This window comes from Haplochromis burtoni, unplaced genomic scaffold (assembly GCF_018398535.1).
Source record: "Haplochromis burtoni strain Fernald_Lab_line unplaced genomic scaffold, NCSU_Asbu1 Contig_1312, whole genome shotgun sequence".
Classification (NCBI taxonomy): domain Eukaryota; kingdom Metazoa; phylum Chordata; class Actinopteri; order Cichliformes; family Cichlidae; genus Haplochromis; species Haplochromis burtoni.
This window is the reverse complement of record NW_024583673.1, coordinates 11,621-37,265: the sequence shown is the minus strand read 5'-3', so window position 1 is coordinate 37,265 and position 25,645 is coordinate 11,621. Positions and strand designations below refer to the sequence as shown.

The 25,645-nt window shown below is 38.9% G+C and overlaps 2 protein-coding genes across 3 annotated transcripts in view; both read right to left on the bottom strand.

Annotated features, from left to right (window-relative positions):
* Window positions 1–17,976, bottom strand: part of LOC102307979 (trafficking protein particle complex subunit 9) — a gene marked incomplete at its 3' end in the record, with an annotated part of 26,598 nt that extends 8,622 nt beyond the window's left edge. Inside the window, 9 exon segments of one of the 2 annotated variants that reach the window (XM_014331024.2) lie at window positions 1,340–1,556; window positions 4,001–4,126; window positions 7,155–7,276; window positions 8,340–8,366; window positions 11,063–11,188; window positions 11,368–11,513; window positions 15,286–15,878; window positions 16,495–16,602; window positions 17,871–17,976. In XM_014331024.2, coding sequence (XP_014186510.2) covers window positions 1,340–1,556; window positions 4,001–4,126; window positions 7,155–7,276; window positions 8,340–8,366; window positions 11,063–11,188; window positions 11,368–11,513; window positions 15,286–15,866 — 1,345 coding nt within the window. 2 annotated transcript variants of the gene reach the window in all.
* Window positions 17,977–19,221: 1,245 nt separating this feature from the next.
* On the bottom strand, window positions 19,222–25,155 carry sh3bgrl3 (SH3 domain binding glutamate-rich protein like 3). Its single transcript, XM_005952098.3, has 3 exons — window positions 25,004–25,155; window positions 22,795–22,962; window positions 19,222–21,611 (listed from the first exon to the last, which is right to left on the bottom strand). The coding sequence occupies exons 1-3, from the start codon at window positions 25,046–25,048 to the stop codon at window positions 21,546–21,548; spliced, it is 279 nt and encodes a 92-aa protein (XP_005952160.1). The 5' UTR covers window positions 25,049–25,155; the 3' UTR covers window positions 19,222–21,545.
* Between the last annotated feature and the right edge of the window lie 490 nt (window positions 25,156–25,645).

The window sequence follows — 25,645 nt, the reverse complement described above, 5'->3', positions numbered from 1 at the left end:
AGCTCTAGGTGTCACCCATGACTCTCTTTGAACAAAGGGTTGGTTTGAATGCAGAACACCCTGAAAGAGTGCTTGTGAAAAGACAGCAAAGCTGGTAATGAAATGTAGGCTCTTCATCAGCTTAATCCATTAAATATGTTGACACTGCTGTTAATCACACACTGTGAATCCTGCGAGAGGGCACAGCATTCAGAGTTTGAGAAGACTGATTCACAGAGAATTACTCCTTTTCACTGATATAAAATCAGCACTTCAGCCTTGCAACCCTTAAAAAAGAAAAAAAAAAAACAACTAAATCTAACTATAGCCGTTCACAAGCATCAACTTCCCGTTACCCTTCCTCCCATGGAGCACCTAACACTTCAGACACACTTCTCACTCCTGGAGATCTTCTGTCTGGTTTAGGAGAGGGTGCTGCCAGGACAGAGTGTACAGGAGGCATTAAACGTGGAACCCCGTCGCTCACTAGGAGCAAGATTTACAGTGCACACCAACTCAAAATCCTCTTTAGGTGTTAAAAATCTGTATTTACTACAGAGAAGCAGTGTCAGCTTGCAATTGAAAGACATGCACAAAAGTATTTTTGCAGCTTGCCTTATTTCATATGTTATTTATAGGAATTAAGAGTCCAAAACTGGGGAGGAGATGAATCACACCACCATGATTTACGATTTAAATCTGTGCCGATCAATTTACTGCTACTGTGCTAAAATCAACACTGTTAAAAGCCTGTTTTATTTTGCACCTGATGTGGTCATGACAGTGCTGTTAGGAGTGTTAATTTATTTGTAATGAGAGGGGAAGAGTTTATCAGAATGAGTGCATAATTGGCAAAGGTGGATGGCTGTGAGCACAGTGTCAGAGCACTGGCTCCATCATGTAACTCTTCAGTGAGTCCTCCCTCCGCATGTTTAGAGCCTCCACAGTAAAACTGCTATTTTTATGAAACAGAATAGAACTGGACTGAATTTAGCACCACAGTAAATGCGTTATTGCAGGGAGTGAATAAATGAGCTTTCGGGTTACAATCGAGGGGTGCTGTGGAATTACTGTGTCACATGCCACATGACGCAATGTCAAAATCAGTGCAGGACACCCAGCAAGTAAGCATAAAAACACCTTAAGTCTCACTCTCATTACTGTTATTGTTTACCACTTTTTTTCAGTAGCAAGATGAATAATTAAAAATAGCTGCATCCATAATATGAGGTAAGTAGTTAGAGATGTGTTTGGAGGCTGGACAAGAATGGCCCGTAGGTTTTTGTTTGTTTGTTCTTGAAACAAACAATGTGAATTGTTATGCCCACATATTATTCAGCCACCATGTGACCAAGCCTACCTTTGCTGAAGTCTTTAGGATCGAGTGACAGGCTGTACCCAGGTAACGTCTCCAACAGCAGCTTGTAGCAGGCCCTCCAGCCAGGCTCTGGGATGGTGGGGGCTACACACTGCATGGCAGCGACACGCTTGAAAAAAGCTGATTTTCGATGGAATCCAATCAATTCATAGAGCTCAGACAGGATACTGTAGCGCTGGATCTTCTCTTCCTCAGACAGCTGTGGAGAGAGAAACACCATTATGCCTTCCTGCACTGGAAAATTCACTTTTTAAAATCACCTCATCTTATCAATCAATACATGTGCATGCTTTGATATTCAGAGGCACGAGGGAGGTAATTACGGTGAGATCACCTTGTTTAAAAGTGTTCTTGTGACATCACGGCCACTTTGTAAGCCAATCACAGGTCAGGTAGATATATAATTTATCAAACACAGATTTCTGTTGGGGCATCTTTTTATCAGTGTCTTCTAATGTACCAAGAGGGCAGCATTAATATTCCAAACCCATTGATGAAAGATGATGAAAAGATGACTTTGCCTGACATTAAAACACTGAGATTTAGTTAAAAGTGAAAGGGGGGACTAAATTTGACTAAATTTGGTTACAAATTGTTTACAGCATGAACTTACTATCTCAATGACACTGCTCTTAGATCTATGTTTGTATTGGATCTAGAGAGTCCTGCAGCTATACAGATGTTTTTTAAGATTAATGATGTCATGGTTTCATTTATTAATAAACAGGCAAAGTGTCTGTTCTCTTATAAGTTACTTAATTTAAAGCTCATAATCAGCTCTTTTACACTATTTGTTACCCGTATATTTTCGTCAGCTCTTTCTCATCATTTCCTTAGTTCTGGCTCTTCCTCTTTACCTCGAGCCTCATCTCCTGATCTGAGGTCATCTATCTGACAAAAACATGCATAAGATCCCTATTTATTCCTGATATTGTCACAATTATGTATTGTCAAGAAACTACTCATGAAGTCGTTCTGTCTCTAGAAAGCTGACAACAAGCGGCTAAACAGCAGCAGCTGGCTATAAGATAACATTTTGACAGCTAACTTTACGGTGCAAGCGTCCTAAAAATGATCAACACATTGACTATACTCATCACATTGTTTATTTGCCAAGCATCCACGTCAAGCAATTTTAGATCCACTTCAAAGAAAGTTTACTAACACCAGCTAATGGCTGCAAAGGCAGCAGTGCTTAACCACAGAAGAGTTCAGGTTATCCTCAACAACTCACCTCAGTATCACTTCCAGACGGAAGTAAGCTTCACTGACTCCTCGACTCCTATCACTCCTTTCAGTTTTACACCCTCCTCTAGATTAAATAGACGTGAACACCCAGCATACCGACAGGTGACTGACAGCCTACACTCACTATGGAAGAACTGTGCTGCAGTTTTTGAAGCGAGTCTGGGGTAAAAATGTATTATTTAATTGACAGATATCAGGTTTTTTATTCAAGATTTACCACTTAGTGTTGAGATTTTTTTAAACATGTTAAAACATTTTTGTGAATATCTTGATGCATTCTCAATCATCCAGGAAAGTAAATCCCCAAAAGTTGATTCTGTTCATCTGGGCGTAGCGTTTTGTGGGAGAAACGTTTCGTCACTCATCCCGGTGACTTCTTCAGTCTCGGCTGACTGCAGGTTTCCCCAACCTTAGAAACAGTACATTTGCATAATGACTGAAACCAGCCCACTGAAGGAACAATGGGCTGGGAGATAAGTTCCTTAATCTTAATTATACAAATTCTCATGACCATTGATCAACAACCTGTTTATAAGATTGGGGAAACCTGCAGTCAGCTGAGACTGAAGAAGTCACTTGGATAAGTGCCAAAAGATTTCTCCCACAAAACGCTACGTCAGATGAACAGAATCCACTTTTGGAGATTTTTGTGAATACAAATGTTTGTATACACAAATACGCCAGCTGTAATTCATAACAGATGTGAGCCATCTAAATTTGACATTTTTAATCCTGACTGACTGACCAAAATGTGATTGTCCTACAGGGGCCACCGTAGCTAGGATTGTGCTCTAGAAATGGGAGGGATATGAACACTAGATAAAGTTGACTGCAATCTACTGACATCTAGTGGTGAGATTTTACACACTGTGACTTTAACATGTCTTTCCAACATCAACCAAATGAAAAGAAAATCACGTCATTTAAAAAGTTGTTCCATTAAATGGTTTTGGAAGTTTGACGTTAGATAAAAATTGTTAAGAACACTTTCATCACACTGAACAATAATAACAATGACACAGGAGGAAAATTTCAATGACAAATGCAAAAAAAACAAAAAAAACAAAACAGAAAAACTGAAGCATTTTCACACAACAGGAGAACAAAAAACTGTGAATCAGTGTACTCGTAGGTGTCCTGGAAGAACTTCACTGACTCAAAGTCGTATGAGCAAAAAATTCAGACACAAAAATAAATGTATTAATCTAATGATAAAGAGCTAAGACCAAAAAAGCAATACATACTCCGAGGGCACAATATGGTGCAAGCAAGGCCCATTTTAGAGTGTCTTTTTGCTAAAGGTCCTGTGATTTAACTGTCCACCACAGAGCCAATGGTCATATTAATCATCCCGTGCGGCTGGGAAAGCTTTTATTTCCTGGTCAGATGGCGTACCTGTCCCAGGTTGATGTAAACGGCATTCTGCAGGAAATCGGAAGCCTCTCTGGCCCTCTTCTGGATAGCCAGCACCCTGACTGCTTTCACACAGGCCTCCAGCTCGATGACACCTGCGTTCTTGTACTGCGAAAGATAAGAGGAGGAGTAAGGGGCAGGAGGAGGCTCGGTGTTAATGAATAATGAACAGTCGATCAGAGTCGCCTTGAGTTTTACAACCCACCACATAATCAGGGAGAATGTTCTCTCATTAACATATGACCGTATTCATCAGTCAACTCGCATGTGGGAAGATGGACCAGTGTGATAACTCGGATCTCCTATTGTTCTACGTTCAGGAATTCCCAACCATTACTCAGTTTCTGCCGAAAAAACTGAGCAGTTGCTGCTGGTTTGCCCCCTTTTTCCCCCTCTTTTCTTCTCTTCTCAAACCTCACCGTCCCTCAACTTCCTTCCACTTCCACCCTCATTGTCTCCTTATTAAAATTCAATTAATATCTGAATGGCTCTGTGTTGAGATGTAATTTAATTCTGAATGAACTAGTTACAGGTAAAAGGGCTGAAAGAAGGTCAGTGCAAAGAGGCAATTATAATAATGAAGATAAAGAGCAGGATTGCTTCTGAATAGTTTGGAAGCATAATGAGCCTATTCGGCTTCCCCTAAGCATTAAAGATACTTTAATAGTATTCTTGGTGACTTTGTACAGGGTCCAAGTACATTGTGCTATAAATGGAACCTGTACAATAACTTTTCCGTGTGCAGAAGTGCATTATTGCTGACTAATAAGCTTCTAGTCCTACTATCTACACATGCCCCCATGCTTGCCCCCATGCAGCTTCAGTATAGCAATAATAACAAACAGCTGCTGTCAGCATGCACAAGTCCTTAACAACTCAAACAAAATAAAATACTGCCCCCTGCTGAAATCAATAAATATTACTACACAGCTTACGACGCTTATGTTTCTGCTTACCAGCGCTTTTGGTTTTGTGTGAGCATTAGTCTAAAGACTGAATGGCTATATTTGAAAAATACCCTTTATATTCTCTCTAATCTGATTCCCTATTCAAGTCAAAAACACAACCCATTAACCTGGAGCTCTGCGGCTTGTACTATGAAGCAAGATCGGGATACTCAGCATCTTTTTTAATCTGGCTTCAATTACCCTTCACTTAACCACTATTCACAAGAAGGTGCTTATCAACTCTGTAAGTTAAACCAGGGTTAACCACATAATTAAGACTGAGGTTTTGCAGCATGTAACCAATCACAAACAAGCACTGGTCTACTGGCAACAGAGCAGATAATTTCACAAACAATAACAGAACTACAGGATAGGAAAAATATGAGGTTAAACTCGTAATATACACCATCAACATGACAGCTACTACAGCCAAGCAGCACTGTCAGGAAAGTGCTGTATGTAGCTGTAGTATTAACTGCATCAGTTAATGTAAATACTAGTAACTATAAAACCAGGAGGGAAATCTGGCAAAAATATGCTGACCACATAATCTAATGGACTTATCAGTGTAAATAACCAATCATTACAGCACTGGGAGCTCCTGCTATAATAACTAATTAAATGAGCGAGCTGTTAGATGTATTCTTTCAGCACGTAAGAGAGTTTTTGCCCTATTCTTTCCACTGCAGGCCTGATGGCATTAAAACTGGCTGAGAGAGAGTACACAACAGATAAACAACAGAATTCAAAGCAGTTGCAGGCTGACTTGCAAATTTCATATAAAATCAACATGCACAAGGCTTTAGTGCTCTCTGTTTTAGGATTACGTTGCTTTATAACTCTAGAACAAAGAAATAACTTTAGAAATGTCTGCAGTCAGCAAGAGAAAAAAAAACAGAGGGGAGACAAAAGTTTTAGTTAGAGAAGTGATCAGGCAGTAGGTGGTGGTTTTGCATGCACTGACCCCTTACTCATCCTCATATGACAATGCACCATGACGAAGTAGTTTGATACAGTGAAACCACAGGATAAAACACGAGGTTATCTTGCCAAGTGTCCAACGCTGCTTCTTAGCACAAACCTCTAGATGGTCACTCATCTCATTTTTACCAAGTCTAATATCAAGAGAACAGCCTCAATAAAGATAAACTAAAGCACCTTTGGAGAACAAGTGCAGCCCCAGGCAGGACCTGCTGCTTATCATGTACAATTAAAGGAGAATAAATGCTCTTAATCTGCAGAGGGTGTTTTGATCTAAAGAACAAGGCTGCCATCAGTACTTTATCTTGCGGTTTCAATAGCTAAAAATCTCTCTTTAGGACCTCCCTACTGCATCTGTGGCTCTCTGCTAGGAATCTAATTTTCCTCTATTCTGTAGGCATTTCTGTAGGGTTCATCAAGTTTAAGATGTTAAAACCACATATCAACAATCTAATATTACATCATTCTTAGCAGTACTGTAAAAGTACAGTGGAAAATCACAGGATTATATGAGCTATTGATGGAAAAGTGCCTGGTTGCATGACACTGACCTTATGTTACTAAATATAGGCTGTCATATATTAACTGTTCCTCTACGTTCCTCACTAAAAGCCGCCATGTGTGCTGTCAATCTCATCGTCCTCCATGCTGGGAAACAACATGTGGCCCAAAATGTTCTCCAGACTTTCAGAATCAATGGCATGAAGCCTCCGGAAGTATCCAACAGAAAGGCAGATATCACAGAAATGCTGATTTGCATGGGACTAATCACTGTCACAGAGCTTCTGTGCTCTGGTCTGAGAGCAGAAGGAGACACAAATTCCTGTGAGGGTTGCATCAATAAGAGCGTCCAGCATAAAGATCAGTGCCAAACAAAAATTTGCAGATCCATCAGCTGTGGCAACTGCTTACAAAAAAAGGAGCAGCTAGAAAGAAGCTCAACTTGTCCTTGTTTAGACCCCTGAAGACTCTTATTGAAAATGTACAGCCTGCTTGTTAGTGTTTGAATATATTGTTAAGGAATTCATTGGGAAATTTTGAATGACAATTAAGCTTTACTGTAATCATCTGTACAGCAATTGTAAAATAGTTCATGTTTAAGATCCAACTAAAAATCAAGCAAAATAATCTATTATCCTCAAGCCAACCCAACAACAACCACACTGGTTGGGACCTGGTTTAACAGCCGTGTACACTTCGGGCAGTACCTTTCCATAGTAGGAGATGGCCTCTTTGTACTTCTCGATAATGTCCTCAGGACTCAGGCAGTTCTTTGCTCGTCCAATCTCAGTGCTGGTGTCCGCACTAATGCCGTTGGTTGTGAGGGCTCCTACAGTCAAAACAGGACAGCATAAGATTGGTACAGGAAAGAAACAGAGAAGACAGCGCATCACTCTGGTCTGCTACTAAAGGAAAGGAAGGAGAAACAGAGTGAACAAAGGAAGAAGAGAAAACTCTTTGAAGGAACAGTACTGGACACCCCGTCAACACAAATACTTTCAAATATATCACATAACACAGACCACGTTACAGTAATGGATTGAAATATTGTTGAAAACCCACAGGGCGATGAACCAAATGTGTTTGTCCCATTTTTCCGATTTAAAAGAACTAAAACATGAAGGGGTAAAATTAACAATAAGATATAAACACAGCCACAGGTAAACTTACCTGTTAGTCTTTAAATGAAAGTGCAGACAGCCTCTCTAAGCCAAATCTGATAAGAATACACACTGACCTGTGTGTGTGACTGTGATGCTGTCACAATGTATACGATGTGATGCTGACCAAATGACATTTGCATCATGAAGGGGCAATGATTGTACAGTGCAACACACTGTAATTTTTTAGTTAGCGAAGATACAAATATACACAAAATATAATAGAATATATTTGCTAATATAGTGACAGATTCAGCAACAGTGAGCGTTTAATAAGCAGCAAGTCTGCACGACTGGTGTTTGACTGCCCCCCGCTGGAGCAACAACAGTCTTCAAAGAGAAATATTCTAGTAAGCAATTGCTTTAAATCATTTTGATAAGTTTCAATTATTTTTCTTTCATAATCAAGAGTAAGATGTAAGCTGGTATTATTAATGGGTCAATAAATAAGGAATGGAAGCAACAGAGAGGTCATTTAAAGATCTGGTGACTGAAAGTGAGGCTGTGAGGAGAAAAAAAAAAAAATGGTGAAACCAAACCAACAGAGGAGAACATCTGTCACAGGAGGGAGAAGTACATCGGGTGATTTGTGAAACAAACTATATAAATCAAGGTGGTGACGGTGAAGGATGAAGAGTGATATAAAAACAGATGCAAACGAGGGCACGTGTGATCACAAGCAAGCAGGCAAATTGTTGTCCAGAAGAGCTAAGTTGGTTATACATTCCATACCTGGATCAATGAGAACCTCCTGAGCCCCTACAGACAGAGAGAGAGAATGCAGATTCACTCCATGACGCAGGGAGCAATGTTAGCAGTGTTAGTCCCAACAATTTGCAAAAATGGCTGCTGCTGGTTTGCCATGAAACACTCCGAGCATGTAGCTGTATTATTGACACTGCTCATTCATCGGCCAATCAACATGCTATTAAGTGATGACAAACAATTTTGAGCTCAATAAGGTGTGGTGAATAAAGCTTTGTGTTAAGCTTCCAAACATTTACACTGCTGCAGCTGCTGCCACTCTGGCTCATTGATATACTACACCGCTATACACACTATAGTAGTATTTTAACTCTATATTAAACTACATAATAGCACCATACATGTTACATTTTATGCATAGTAGTACTTATAATATGTAATACAAAGTGGTTGTAACTATATGGAGGTTGATTAAATTTCATTAAAACCATGTGCGAAACAGAGCACGTGCAACGGTACTAAAAAAGTTGTGTACTTACACAACTTAACAAAGTAATAAACAAATACTATATTTTAGTCTTTGTGAATTAGGCCAAATGTGTAAAATCTGCAAACATGAGGAGGCACTGGTGCAAAAGTAACTGAGGGAGGGAGGCAGTATAATGCCTTCATAAAGTGCTGCATTTGAATCGCAACACCGGCTCAAAATCTCATTTCATTTCATTCTCCTCATCACAATAAACAAACTGTTTGTTTAACAAACAAACTGTATTCACTGGCTTTTAATACAGTGTGAGAGTTATTTGGTGCTAATATTATAAGTTATTTGGTACTAGTTATTTTGTAGTTCTGTACAGAACTTTGGTCAGCGCTGCTGCTGTAATGAAATGTGCTATAAAAATAAAACAAACTTCAACTTATTATTAATGAAACTAATAAACCCAAACTGATCATCTTCAAAAAATGAAGAAATATATCTGAATAAAACTGAAAAGAAGAACTCTACTTTTGACAAATTCGGAAAACAAAATATTTAAGTAGTACAAAACCTAGAATAATTCTGGGGCATACTGTACATATCAGGGCCGCACGCTTATGCTCAAAATGATAATCACGATTACTTACAACATTGACATTTTGATGATTTCTCAGGATTAATCAATCATTTTATTGCCAAAAACAAAACATATTAACGCCAATGTAGTGTGAAATTATTTGCGTCAAAATAAATGTATTCCACCTTATCAACCTAACACATACATACAAAAAAAATCATCACCAAACTTAACACAAAATTAAATCAGCGCGGGGTACGACTTCATTCTTACGGCCGATCGTGGCTCAAGAGTTGGGAGTTCGCCTTGTAATCGGAAGGTTGCCGGTTCGAGCCCCGGCTCAGACAGTCTCGGTCGTTGTGTCCTTGGGCAAGACACTTCACCTTGCCTACTGGTGGTTCAGAGGGCCCGGTGGCGCCAGTGTCCGGCAGCCTCGCCTCTGTCAGTGCGCCCCAGGGTGGCTGTGGCTACAATGTAGCTTGCCATCACCAGTGTGTGAATGTGTGTGTGAATGGGTGGATGACTGGGATGTGTAAAGCCTTTGGGGTCCTTAGGGACTAAGTAAAGCCTATACTAAATACAGGCCATTTACATGCATTACACCTTATTTAAAAGACATTTTATAGGAGGGATATAAACTTCATAGCAATGCAGATCCTCTCTGTTTTCATGGTAAATGGTTTCATGCAGTTTGTAAAGTGTTTTCAGGTGTTTGAGTAAGTTAGTTGTGGCACAAACACTAAGATACTTCTTGATTAACATCACTTGAACTAAATAATACGAAGTATTGCCAAATAGATGATATTCTGCTTCGCAGGACAAGCTCTTTGCCTTCTGCTGTGCCAGATATTTGAACTTTCTTGTGCATTTGTCTTTAATTCAGTGTTACTCATCCAGTCAACAATCAGGAAATTTCTAGCTGCACAGTGCAGGGAACAGGCAGGCAAATACTCAGACGCTCATTTAGGGAGCTCTCCGATTCCATTTTGCTTTACGTTCTGTTTGCGGAGCATACATTTTTAGTAGTACTCAATCACAATTATTTAATTGTTAAGAGCTAAAATCGTGTTCAAGATTCAAATTCAATAAAACTGTGCAGCCCTAGTGCATAGCTGAATTCCTTTTTACTGAACATTTAGCTTTAATTTGTTTGCTGTTACATTTTTACTGTCACTGAAATTCCCTTTTTTAGTTATTTTAATTTGATCATTCGTTTAATGTTGTTGTTGTACAGCCTATTGTCGTTTATAAATACTTAAAACTATCTGAACATTAATTGTTGGGGGGGGAAAAATAAATCATATTCCAATCCTAAATCCACACATCCTCAGATTCATTCAGACAAATGCGTTTTAATAGTCTTTGTGTTTAGCAGACGCTCTACAGATTCGGTTAACTTAAGGTATACACAAAGCTGTGTTAAAATTAGAGCAAGTTAAAAGCAAGTTAATAACAGGGCAGGCAGAATAAATGATGTTAACTGTAAATTAGCAGTCATCAGGTTAGGTGAGAAAAGCTTTGGAGGTTTCAGGAGGTACTCTGCACACAAAGTAAGCAGCTTTCTTGAGCAAGCAAAGCTTAGCAGTGTTTGCGCTGCTGATCAGTAGAGATATTCTCACTCAGTTACAACTCACACATAGAAAACAGTCATCAAGGCCACCGCTTGACAGCACGGTTACAGAGCGATGTGCTCACCTGCTCTGTGGCGTTTCCCTGCATCTAGTGGCTGGGAGATACTCTGTTTGCGCCCCATCATCTTCCCCGCTGTGCCTCCAGGGTAGTGGAATATGACAGAGGCTGAGCATAAACCCTCCAGTGCAGCTGCAGACAAAAAACAAAACAAAACAAAAAAAAAAACACAGCACTCTACCACTCAGATCAGTTTGCACTAATGATCATTTGCTTCAAAGTTTTGAGATCTGCATGTAAGGCGAGCAAAGGCTATAGTATTTACTCTCGTCAACAACTGCAGTATTAAGTCTGCTTCCTCCCAAACTTACCACCTAGCCAGAGGAAGTCATTAACTCCCCTGAGCAGCTCCACAGCCATGTGGTAGTGGACCAGCGCGTCCTGCAGCATGCCTGCCTGGAGACACAAGTCCCCAACGTGCTTCCTCATCCGTCCCTGACATCGTTTCTTATAATGCCTGAGGGGAAACGAGTAGAAAGAGGAAGGAAAAAAACTTCTTCAGACAACAGCAGGGTGGATCAAGTGTGTCAATTCAATCTGGAATAAATGTTTCGATTTTTGGCAATTGATTTGTTTGAATACAAAAAACAACTCTGACTTATGCTGTTGTAATTTCCTATGTCAGCAGGGGGTGGGGAGTCTTCTACAATGAGGATATATTAGGAGGGAGAGCAAAAACAAAAGAGCAACAAGACAAGGACAGAGTATGAGCTGTCCTACCACCCCTTGGCCTTTAGCCTTGCACAAGAATACACAGGAGGTAACAACTTTACCAGGACACACAGGGAACTTAGCTGCCTTGTGCAAGACATTTGAGACGTCTGAAAAACAGGAGGTCGTATGAAAACAATATGAGGGATCAGCAGGTGAAGTGAATTCATGGGCAGAATTCTCTTAGGAGTGTCATCTAGAAGCAGGGATATAAAAATCTACAGGAACAGCTATTCTGGGAGAACTGTGTCACACATTTGGGCAGTTTAAATATTCATACAAATGCTCAGCAGGCTGCTTGTGAACAGTTTTCTCTCTGATAATTATTTCTGGTAGGAAACTAGACTGCTTAGTAATAAAAAAAATAAAAATAAAAAAAACCATATCAAATTAGATCTGCAGTTATGGAAACTTTCATCTGATTCGTGTCTTAGGAGCTGCTGTGCCAGGCACATGATCTCATGAATAAAGAGATGAGATCTGATCTGTGCCATTCAGCCAGACAGATCACAAAACAGCACCTTCTTATTCCCAAATGCTCTCTAACGCTGGGATGAACTTCAGCAGCAATGACATGTAATGCTTAGGAGACCAAACTATCAGCTCCTCCTTCATCAGTGTCTTCATGTTTCAGTATTAAAAGCACCTTTTTTTAAATAACTATTTGGTACATTTTTTTTTTATATTTTGCATTATATTTTGTATCCATTTATTTCAGATTTTAAGCCTGGGAAACAAAGAAATCTTGTTTATAATATATATTATCACTTATGATGTAAACAACAGTTAAAAATCAGTGATAAAATGTCATAAATATCATAGTATTTGCAGATACAGGGACACAGGTCAATACTGCTGATATCAGCCGTAACCAATATTCAGCTAATGGTTTTCACACATACACACTCACACGCAAATGTACAATATTAACATAAAATTACTACCCTGGTATTTACCATCTAAAAATGCATTTATAAAACCCCAAAAGTACAAGCATTAAATACCAATAAAGAAATAGACTTTTTAATGTTTTGCATTTGTTTTTACTTATATATTAAATTTGAGTTTTTGCCTTCTATTCAGTTAGTTTGCAAGGTGGGTTTGCCTGTTTCAGTTTAGATTTTTGGATTGATAATGTTTCATATTAGTTTAGTTTTTGTTAGTTTTCGCCTTTGTAATCATTATAATATGAAGTTCTTTCTTGTTTTTTGTTGTTTTTTTTAATCTTTGCACGGCATAGGTTTCAGATGTCTACAAGAGGTATTACAATAAAAACAGCACTTTTGTGAAGGCAGTTCACTCACACACATGTAAACATTCCAAATCTCAGTAAGCAAATGCACCAAAATCCCATCAGTCGGGTTATGTTGACAAATTTTACCAAACTGACAAAAAAGAAAAAGAAAAAAAAAAAATCCTCCATGTTTCTAGTTTATTTTCTCAGCTCCTTGCTGTGTCTGACATACCCTCCCAGAAGCAATAAAAGGGAGTTTGTGGCACAGACATCCTGGGAGAAAGAACAGGCAGAGGTAAATCTATTTGTGGATCACAAGCAGATTTGAGTTTAGTATCGGTTCAGTGTGACACGCTTGCCATGTTCCAGTATGTTCCAAACATGTTCCAGTATTTGCTTATCAACTAAATCTGATCATCAGTTATACTTACTAATACTACTGTATATTACCATTACTTTTTAAAATAATATAAAATAACAACATATTTAATGAGCCCAAAATCAGCAACATAATTGAAGGATGTGTCAAAGTACAATTGAAATAAAGTTTCCCATTATGAATTTTAATACTCTTAAATTTAATAGGTTTTAATTGGATCTTTTGTTAAAAAGGTTTTGCCATTTTCACTGTAATTAGGATCAAACTACACAGGTCTTGTAAATAAAGTCTTGTCTACGTTTCATTACGCCGACACAACAAGGACTTTTTTTTCTCATTTACTTTCATTCATTATTGATTTTATATCTATGAATTTCATGGATACATAAACACTGTGGCTACCCTGTTGGTTAAACTTGTACAGTCTAGTGCAATCCATGACCCATGAAGTCAGACTTCAATAGCTTGAACCCCATTTGTTTTTAATGCTTTGCCCATCCCATTTGCAAGTATGAAGATGGCTGATTGTTAAATAAGAATGGTTTTTGCAAAGCCTAAAAACAAAAAATGATCTCACTGACAAATAAATTGTTTTACTAACATCAGTGTCCTCCATCAGAAGTTTGTATGAGCAACTGAACTGCATTAGATATATTTATATTTTGGGCTTGAGACATTATAATTGTAAAACGTATTAAATCAACCTATGCCTGTGTTTCAACATTATCAATGAACTTGAACTAGCTACTCTCCAGACTTCGGGCTTAAACACATTAAACAAAGAGCTGTAACTGGTAATGTCTAGAGTTCTGCCTGTACAATAACTGGTGTAATTCATTATCAGTGAAGTACCCTGATTCCAGCCAAAAACAAAAAAAGGATTTTTGGAAAAAAGTAAACAGCTTTTCTAGTAATATTCAAGTTTTTTTAAACCAAGATGGAATTGGTGGAAATGCTCACCTGGAGGCTTCAAAATAACACCACCTGGAGATGTCACAACAGCTATGTACACTTTTTATACCATCTATGGTTCTACTTTTAACATTTCCTAGGAAAAACACCACCTAGGTTACTTTTGTGCTTAAATTTGACTTCTCATGTGTCACACCTCTTGCACTGCAACGCTGCTGCTGCTCGGCACTAAAGTCATACTTTGAATTAGGTAGTCTGTCATCAATAACAGTAACTCATTAGAAGAAAAGAATGGAAAATGTCCTTCATTTTGTTTACACACAGAGCCAGGAGGACAGGTATAATGGGAGTAATTAGGATTTCTTGTAAATGGGAAAATACTTAGAAACATGGTTATTTAACTTCTCTTAGAATCAACTGTGAAAGTAGAATTAATCTGTGTGTAACTGGTGAAATTAACAAAAATGTTGTGCTGCTAATTAGTACTTCTGTACATTCAGGATTCATTATTTTCCCTGTGGAAGAAGGAACTATCTTGCATTTAAAGACTATTTATTCAAAGTGCTCTTACTTTAATTCTGATTATTCAGTTATTCAAAGCCAATAATGTCAACTAAGCCATTTCCACCCAGTTGGTCCATAGACTGAACAATGCGCAGGAGTGATGAGTTTGGTTTGGAGTCATCATCAAATGAACAGCAGCAGTGCTCTTTTGGGCAAAGCTAAAGCTGATGGGATAGATGTGGATTAACTAATGAGTCTAATGTCTCACCTTTTTGCACCCAATAATAAACTCACAGGACAGTATGAAAGAAAAAAAAAGAAGAAAGACAAATAAAGCAAGGTAAACAAACAAACATGAACACAGCAAAAATCAAAAGACAGATTTTTGACAATTTCTGACCAGGTGAGGCTGACATGTTAGAAGCAACCTGACACAGACAACACCACTGACCTGCAAAATAATGTGACTGCGATGACAGAACGACTCACCTGCTGTCCGTGTCTAAACCCACAAAGTCCTTCTTCTCAAAGGGCACGCAGAGCAGGGGGATCTTGTCACCGGATTTATCTGTGGCACGGTCAAGCCGCTTGGACTCCAGGACAATATATATGGACTCCACAAAGTCCTCCACTCTCTTCTCCACATCAGAGCACTCTTCAAAGCTGGGATAGAAGGCCACGTCCGTGCGCTGCTGCTCGGTAATTTCCCCACTCAGCCCAAATACCAGTAACCGCGAGTCATACAGCGTGGAGCTGTACACTTCCTTCTGGCCGTGGAAGCGCTCGGCCGTCTGGGGCCACTCCTTGGACGTGGCACATGTCGTGATGGAGATGAGGCCCACCACTTTGCGGTGTGTCTGGAAGTCACCCCACTCGTTGTTTTCAGGCAGGTAGTGGTGGCGGTAGCGAATGAGGATGCGCTGGGAGTCCCTGATGTTCACCTGGCTCACGCTGGCAATGCGCTTGTAGATCTTGAAGAACTGATCCTCGGGAACGATGCCAACCGGCTGGACCACCACAAGTACTGTCTGGTGGTCCTCAGCACACTGCATGTAGTCTGGGACGCTCATCTTTACATGTGACTGCATAAGACCGAAAAACAAAAGCATTTAAAAGAGATGATCTTAATTCAATTTACAGTGGCAACAATAACCAGTTAATGTTTCAAACTGAAACATTAACTGGTTCTATCACTAATAAATGCACATTTCCAATATTACAATACTGAACAGCAATTTGGGAAATGCTAGCAAAAAAGAGGGGAGGGGGTTTGTCGCTAATCATCTTTAAAGAAGATGAGGGAAAGAAGAGAGCCGAGATGCCACAAAACAGCTTGTGATGAAGAGAGAAGCTGCTGCTGAAAGTCTTTTTATGTTAAGAAGAAAAAAGAGAGATTGAGAGAGACATGGACAGGGTTGCTACACACACAGCAACAAGAAACAAGGTGTGTATTATTCAAGGTGTGACACAAAGTTTGGAAGAACAAGTAAAATGGAGTATGTTTCACAGTTGTCCTTCATGCTGAAATAAAATAAAACTATCAAGATACAGCAAAAGGTTTTTTGTACCACAAACTGGCACAGCAGTTCTTAAAAAAAGAAACCAGTGTTGCTAAGCCAGCAAAGCAACACTAAAAGTCTAAAAGACACCAAAAGACAACTAAAGGATTCATTGGCTTTAAGTGCAATATAGAATTACCTTTAAAATCCTTCATAAACTTGTGAAGTTCAAAAGTCCACAAAGCTCTCAGTTGTTTTAGCCTCCAGTTACTGTGGTCCTCTTCTTTGGGACAAGCTGCCTGCTGACCTGAGATCAATTACATGTGTGCAAACATTTTAAAATACTCAAAACTGTTCTGTTCACAAAGACTTGCACTCAATAGCTGTGTATGTGTGTGTCTGTGTATAGTACCATTTGTTTATTTTAAACTCAATGTGAAGCAAAAAGAAGGTATGTATAATGAAATTTGCTATATAAATAAAATAGCCAATTGTCTATATTGCAGATGATGACATAAATATTTCCATGGTTAAGAAAAACAAATTCAGATGATCTAAACAAGTCAAGAACAAGCTGGAGTGGGTATCTCTTTTCATGAATGGAAACAGAGAGAGTTTATAACAAGCACTTAGACTTAGCAAGGCCATAGTTTGACAGCAACTTCCAAAAATGTGTCCTTGTCCAACACACTATGAACCTATACGTATATATCTGCAGTTGAAGAAAAGTGTGTGGTGTTTTGTTTTGGTTTTGTAATTGGATTTTGGATTTCAATTGTCCTCTCATTATACTGCTACTGTTCCATCGAAATTTTAAACGAATATCCTCATATGTGGCTGTCAATTTTCTTAGAAACAAAAATCAGGTAAAAAAAAAAAAAAAATCTGGTAATTCTTTGTTTTTACATTCATCGGGTCCCAATCAGCCCAAATATCAAAGAGAAATTAAAAATGCATGCTGTGGAAGAGTTCGGGTCTTAGGAGGTTAAAGTGACAAACTAAAGGATGTCTTTTATTAATTAAATTGTAACACAAATCTATGCAGATCGTAAACAGGTTTTAAATAAGTTTCTCATGAAAACCGTTTTATCAAGGGTTAGAAGAACAACACAAATCTGCTGAGTTTAAATGATAAAGTCCTGCTTAGTGTCTCTGCTGTGTAAAGCGACTCATCCATAGCACGAAACGATGACAATAAGGATGCACTTCTGCCGAAAAGCAATATTAACACCTGTGATAGAAACAAACACCAAGCAGTTGGAGCTAACATGTGTCAGCTGATACAATTAGCAGGAAAAGAGAGAGGAAAACAAGATATCAGATAAAACAGAAGTCCCGGTTTAATGAGCTTTTCATAAGCTAATATGTCTCTATAAGTTTGTGGCTCCCGTTTAACTACATTCTGTCAACACACTGCTTTCAGCTAGCTTAGCTTAGCTAGCTAATCTATGAATGTGTTGCTTACAACTGTCATACAAAAACAGCACTGAGTAATGCGCATATAAGTTTAGTCAAATTAATTTTCTTTTACAGAAGTGCCATTAATACATTTCAAATAACGAATATTCACGTTACCTTAGCAGCTACCTGTCAAATGTTTGAGCTTCCTTCTTTGGCTCAGTACTTAGCGACAACAAATTAACAGCGAAACTTCCGGTGTCGATTTTCAAAATAAACTCTCTAGCTGTTCTAAGACAATATCTTAAGGAAATACGAACATCAGTTCATTCAATAGTTATTTTTATACAGTAGATCTTTTGCCACTTTTACTAGCTTACTGTAACGTGATAGTTTACAATGAACTAACTAGTTTTCACGTTTCAGATTTTGAGAAGTTGAACAATACAGAAATGTGAGCCGCAATGAAGATATGAAGAAATTATACTCTGAATTTTTATTATTAAAAACCACTCCCAATGCCAATGTGGATAATGTTCATGTCGTGCTAGCACTTTACCATGTGACCTTGTGGACCAGTTTATTGAGTCTGTTGGCATCCGCGACCCTCAACCTGCTGCCCCAGCATGCAACAGCATAGAGGATGGCACTGGCCACAACAAACTCATAAAAAATCCTGATCATTGTCTGATAGATGTTGAAAGATCTCAGCCGCCTTAGAAAATAGAAACGACTTCCTGTAGAGGGCAGTGGCGTTTTTAACCCAGTCCATTTTATTATCAGCGTGAACTCCGGGGTATAGTCCTCCAGAATGTCCACATTGAGCCCCTGGATTGAAAGAAGGGTCATAGGTTTCCTGGTCCTCCTAAGTCTTCAATCAGTTCTTTGGCCTTTTGGCAAATGAGCCATTGCACTCAAGCAACATCATGCTACATACCAACTTCAATGTGAATTTTAATGTTACCAATTTCTCCTTCTTCCTCTTCTCCCTTTAGGAGTTGCCTCTAGTCTCACCCTATCTGTACATAGATCTTCTTTGCTGTCTTCCTTTCTTTCCCTCCTGCCAGCTACATCCTTCTACCTTCTTCTGCACATGTCCAAAGCATTTTAGCTTTACTCCTCTTAGGTTCTCTCCAAATTCCTCTACCTAAACTGTCCCTTTAATAAACTAATTTCTCATCCTGTGTCTCCCAATGGAAATCTTAACATCTGCCACCTCCCCTCCTTTCTATTAGTGCCACTATCTCCAAACCATAAATCATAGCAGGTCAGTCTTGTAAACCTTCTCACTCATCCTTGTCACTTGTCTTCGCTCCTTCTCCACTCTTCACCTTTCTTATGTGTTGTCCATTTCTTCGAGAATTACCCAAATGCAGCTGGTTATGCATTTAAACTGAGAATAAGAAACTAAGAGTGTCATGCATGAAGATGCCTAAAATTAATAAAGCACTGATCTGCAAATTAAAATGACCTTCTTTCACTCAAACAGATAATACGTATAGGGATGTGTATAAGAATAGTCCAGACATGCAGATTCAACTCCATTTTATTCATTTATTTTTTTTAACCCATAAATCACTTTTCACAATCTTCTTGGAAGACAACAGCATTTTATTCCCTATTTTCTTCTTTTTTTTGGCCAAGGGGAATTGGTCCAAAAGCAAAGCAGGAGCTCAGAGAGAGACGTGGAATGTCTGAACCATGATTCATAGTGATTATACATCAATAACAGGCAAACATCCACAACCATCAACTTACAAAACAGTGCACAAACATTGTGTGTGAAGGCCGTCATCGTTGGTGATCCCAAACCGTAACAATACGAGTATGACAGCGAGGGGGACTGACGGGTGCTATGAGTGAGACAAGGAAACTGGGCTGTTCTCAGTTAAACAGGGGAAAAAAAGAAATGGAATGATCAATATAAGTAAACTAATGATAATTAGCGTAATAACATGAATGCATAAAAAGCACAGATAAGTGAAGCCTTCATTTTTCCCATGTGGTGAGTGTTCGCTAAGGCTGGTAAGACTAATTCAGGTCGGTACAAACATGTCTGCTTGCACCTTTACATCTGTGTTCAGAATGAGGCAGGGTTTCAGTGCATAGTCACATTACTGCATCTTCATGCCAGGTTATTCAGATGAAACCGTAAGATGAAATAGACGGTGGAATGAGAAGATACGTGGTTGAAAGCCAGATCACTCAGATCTTTTGTTTTTTTCTAACTCTCTTCTAATTTCTTTTGCATCTTTCTGCCCCGTGTTGATGAACACAGAGCAGCCCTCAGTGCCAGAAATGAAGCTTTCAAGTTCAACAGGAACACTACGGAAAAATGTAGAAGATGGCAGGTAAGTGCTAACACTGCAGTGAGCATCCACCAGCTAAAATGTATTACTGATTGGCACCAAATGCAACATAAAGACATCTGTTCATCCCACTCTATTGGATGCAAAACGTAAGCAGCTGCTTATTGAAATGTATGACCACTGAATTTTTTTTTTAAGGCGTAAACCAGTTTTTAGTAAGTTTGGCCCATTGCAGATAAATCATAAATATATATGTAATACTTTGGTGTTCAGTTAAGATATCAACCTTTTTTTTTTTTAAATAGTTTTTTGACCAGAATCCAAACACATTGCTTTTTTTAATGCAGCGTGCAGGTTTACTTTGATGGCATCCCACAGCGTTTTATTTTTCTTGGTTTAGGGAAGTAAAATGTAATTCTGTGGAATAATACTGCAGTAAAGCCATGAGCTCACTCATCTCGAGGCTTCATAAAAGACTTTCACAAACCACAGCAGCTATGTCCACCAATTCTACTGCCTTTGGTTTACACTGTGCTGATGGACACTGTCATACACAATCCTGCCAACAGACATTAGTGGCAGTAGAGTGCCATGTGCAGACAGACAAAAAACAAGCCTACAAGCTAGCAAACATGTATGTAAACAATGGACCATTTAAAATGTTATCAATAGTTGTCTTTGTATAAGTCGTTGCATTAGACTTACAGAACGATGTTTTTTTGGGTGCAGAAAAACTTGACGGTAGCTTTAACGCATTGCACACAAGCTAATTATTTTTAGCTTTTATTTGTAATATTGTGAAGAACACACACTTGATTTCTGGTGGCACCGTTCCTTTAAGTAGGTCAGCTCCCATCCTATATAAGGAGACCAATGGACCAAAATTCTCAAAAACCAGCTTCACCTAAAAGCTGTCTTTTAGCTGCTCTAATTCTGAATTAATTGGATTGAGGGACTTCACAGTCCTTCCTACTTAGCTGTACATTTGCATCCACATGAAGTGCAAACAGTGTGGTGTAATGTGCAACATGGGAACCTGAAGGCTACAGAATAAGATGCCAAAAAGTAGTTAAGACTGATGGATGATGGTGTGCTTGGTCTGCCTGCCACATCAGGAAGATTCTGGGTTAAATGTTGTCATCCAGTGGATTAGTTTAATCTCCGGCGATCAGTTGGCCACAGCCAAGATTAGTCGACCTAATTATCGCATATTCAGACAGCCCATTGATTCCTAATGGACCAGGAGCACTAACACTAGCCTGTCAGATGGATAAAATAAGATCTGAGAGGAATCAAATGGAGAGAAAAAAAGGACATAAAAAGAGAGTAAGACTGATTTCAAGCATAATGGTGCATTACAGGGAATGTGTCTTTGCTGATTAGTAGTATTTATGATATTTGGCATTTTTCATTATGGCATTGAAAGTGGGTGGTCACTGCTAGTGGTGCAGAGTGAGAGAGAGAGAGACAGAGAGACTGGACAACAGGACTCTGATAGGACACGGGGCAGGTGGGGAAATGAGGTTAAGGTACTCCGTCATCCTCACGCCAGTTTCAGAAACTGTTCCACTGTATCCGCTTCCACTGCCTCGGAAAACATTTCATAGTTCTGTCGAGAGGAAGAAAATGCCAACAGTGTTAATAAGTACACAAAACAACAAACCAGCAGCAGCACAATCCCACAACTGCTGGAAGTAACGCAGCACTCTGATAAATCAAAAGCAGAGCACATGAGCCTCGTGTAAATGTATTGTTCACTTTGCACAACTTGACCTCCGTTAAGGAAAACAACTGTTTCAATGAGTTCAGCGTTGCGTTATTGGTGAGAATATGTGAGTGTGTGTCTGTACGCCTGCATCCTGATGTGATATTTGTGAGGATGACAATGAGCGTCAGAACACAAGACTTTTTGTTGAAATATATTCAAAAGTTTTTATATTCTAAATGCATCATTTATTACGTGTTATTAGGTAACAGAGTTCTTGTATCGTCTCCACCGTGTTCCTTTTTATCCTCTATAGTTATTGTTGGATCCATTTATGTTATGTTGAGAATTAAAGAGGGCTTTCTGCTGAAGTTTTGAAAATCAAACTTCTCCCTAACGTGGCCATTAAAGGTGACTGAGTTTGCAGGTCCTTTTGCAGAGAGTGGGAGCTGCTGTCAGCACAGAAGCAACATCAGATTCTGAATGTAACCAAGAAAAATCTCAAATAGAAATACAGAGATTTTGAAACCACTGCTGCAGCACCAACGTAGGCATCTTTTTATGCTAATTCAGTTTTGCACACACATATCCTTGGCGTATAATGATTAACCAGTTTAATACTGGCACAACTTAGTAGAGAAGTAGTGACTGTGGAATTTTGATATCAAATTTTCAAGAGAGAAAAATAAAATAAAACCCAAAAATGCTCTTCAACAAACCTCCTTGAAGGCATTTAGCAATTTGACTGCGACAGCTAACTAACAACTGACACATGCGTTAACTATTTAATGATATATTGATTACTGATATACTGAAAATTTGAGGGACACATGCATTTAACAACCACGTGATTAAATCATCCTGCAGGTGGAGTTTACTTTGAAAAGTGTTCACACATGTTCAGTTGTCACAGGCAGCTTACAGGGCTTTGAGAGTGAAGTGTCAGGATGCTGGAGTAGATTTGAGATTTCAGTTTCAAAAACGTGGTTTCATATTTTTAACTTGTGACAAACAATTACTGTGTTGACAGCACCAGCACTTCACTGTATGAATAAGCAAAGAGTCTGTGTGTGTGTGTTTTCCTTACCCCACAGTACTGGTGTTCATTGAAAAGCTGGGGAGGGACTGCCGTCGGGTCCCCCACTTTGCTCCTCATTTCATCACGGAGCTCCCCACCCACAGAGATGTCGATGAGCTCGTACTGGATGCTTTTGCTTTCAAGGATTCGTATCACTTCTGCCTGTTGAGACTTCACCTAGCATTAAATAAAGCCCCCCCAAAAAGGCCAAAACAAGGGTTTTAGGATCTTAATCAACCCAAATACAATTAACAGGAAGCAGACAACTCATTTATCTGTGTTTAATTTGCAGACAGTGACATGTGACACCACAGTTTCCAATCTACTGTTCACCGACTACATTTCCAAGAGCTTAGCAGAGCAAAATCATGATAGCTGTGAAGCTGATAAGTGTTTTAGTCAGTGTGTGATAAAACAAGAGGCAGATGAAGGCTGAAATTCTCTGAAGGACTGTTCAGATACACCTGGTAATGCTACTTTCCCAAAAGGGAAAAAAACATGACCCTACAACACTATAATAGAAAAGAATATGATTTAAGGCATTTTTGATGCTCTGCCAGTAAAAAGCTGCAGCTTTATGTTGCATATGTTACACAAATGTGATGATTAATAGATGTAGTAGACAGTCTGCTATCTTGTGGGTGACTCAGGAAGTGTGTGTGTGTGTGTGTGTGTGTGGGGCCACACCTAAAAACAGCACTAACTGGCAACACACAGACAGCCCAGTCTCATTTCCTTAAACTGAAAAAAAGGGGAATTGCTCATATTTGTTCCATAAAATTTTAGGAAGCACCTCTGAATTATGAGAAGTTTCATGTGTGCTGCAGCTGACTGGAAACACTGACATAATAATGTAGGTCTGAGCTACTGAGGTGATTCTAGAAATGTTTTGTACACTTATGCAGTTAAATTATAATAAGATGTTTTGAGGAATTGCATTAGTCTTAATATAAAAAAGCAAAAGTGAAACATAGACAAGTATTAATAACTATGATGTTGCATCATCATTTTTTTAAAAATAAGTTAGGTTAAAAAAAAATGCTACAGTGACGGGTGTAGCACACCGCAGCCACCACGAAGGTAGCTGGAAGCAATGCTGCACATGCAAGAGTTAAAAATGAACGCCTGTTACAACCTTTTCACTGTGCATTTCCTCACAGCTAATAGATACCAGATGTTTGTCCCACTCCACTGTACAAGCTAACTTCAAAAAAAAAAAAAAGTCCTGCAAAATGATTGTTAAAAAAAAAAAAAAAGTTGTACAATGTCAGTTTGTACACTTCTGCAGATAGTCTGAACATCACCTTGTTCCATTTAGTCCTTCTTTATGTATTCTGTGGAAAATTATGAACCAAACTCTATTACAAAATCCAAGAATTTGCTGCACTGACCATACATCAAATACACACATGACAACATAAAGTGGTTTGATGCATTAACGTTAGACTTTCTACTAATTACTTCAGGGATACATGTGAATTACCAGCTAGCTCTCATTTAAAGAACATTTGTATTTTATTACCGATTTCCTACGGGCTAACTGTCGATCTAGAATAACTGGAACAAGAAGATAGAGGATTGGGTGTGCCGCTTATAAAAATCCAAATTCCTTCGAAACATGTGCCGTTTAGTAAATCAGATTCATGCTGACGTATTAGATACACTCTGTTTATATCAGGCCTTAGCGTTATGGTTTAAATTAGCGAGAACAAGCAGCTGCCAGATTTTTAAATGTAGTTTAGTGCGCTTCTCTCTGTACAGGAAACGGATACTTGTGTTCGCGACAATGAACCACTCCTCATGCACCACAATAACACTATGAGAATTTCACTGATTAGAATAAGTAAGCGCTTTAAGGAGAATTATACGCAAAAACCTGCTAGCTAAGCTGCTTCATAAAAACACCTTTCTCCAACTAAGGCAAGGGAAGCTAGGTGGAATAAGGCAACCTGCTTTGTCTTTACGGGTCGTTTAAGTTTAAATTTAATTCCCAATGATAACTTTAATGATTATCGAGCTTTCACACTAATAACTCTGACGTTTCAATAATGCAATAAAGGGGCAGTGAGTTAGGCATAGGCCCGCTGCACTGTTAGTCAGGAGGAAGCTTACTACTGATAGGGTGCTGGGTGTGTCTGTTGGACTGTTAGCTGCTGCCACCGGAGCTAAAAGCATAAATATAACAGTACATGTTGTCAATTATGGCTGCTTGACTCACCGTCCTCGAGGCAGTAACAGTGGTGTAGTACAGTTTGATTCCCATAGCTGCAGATCCTTCCACTCTCTCTTTGTGTATCTGCTTGCAAGTAGCTTTCTCCCGCTGGTATCAAGGTAGCTGTTAAACCTGGAAGGACGTCCGGCGAGGTCCGCTTTTCAAAATAAAAGACATTTCGACTTCAAGTAAAACATAAAGTCATATGTAACTTAAAAAGTGGGAAACACGTTTAAGACAGGTTGAATATGTGGACTCTGAAATCACAAATTGTAACATTCTTGATACAGCGACATGATTATGAATACAATAGTAACAGAAACAGAACTAGTAGCAATTATTATGAAGGTTTTGAATGTTTGATCAGAGAAAAAGCAGTCTGAAGGCATCAACGGCCCTTGTTTGACTGAGAAAAAAAATGGTTTGGTAGGTTAATCAGTGATTAATTATATTTCTAAACACTGTTATTAGTTACATTATTATTTGCTTCATAGATCTGCGCTGGCAATCACTGGCAGCTCTTTTGACATGTTTAATGTTGAGAACATAGACAGGAAATGGTTTGTTATTCTTGGGCAGACTTGATTCTGCTCTTCCTCTATCCTGTGGTCCGCTGTGCATAGTTTAAAGAGACAGCACATGACTTTA

Bases quoted from the DNA above. Each gene is read 5' to 3' on its own strand.
- sh3bgrl3 (XM_005952098.3), bottom strand. From the start codon at position 25,048: ATGGGAATCAAACTGTACTACACCACTGTTACTGCCTCGAGGACG. The intron at 22,963-25,003 runs GTGAGTCAAGCA...ATTTAATGCTAG, and splicing joins CTGTTACTGCCTCGAGGACG to GTGAAGTCTCAACAGGCAGA. The intron at 21,612-22,794 runs GTAAGGAAAACA...TCCTCTCGACAG, and splicing joins ATGAACACCAGTACTGTGGG to AACTATGAAATGTTTTCCGA.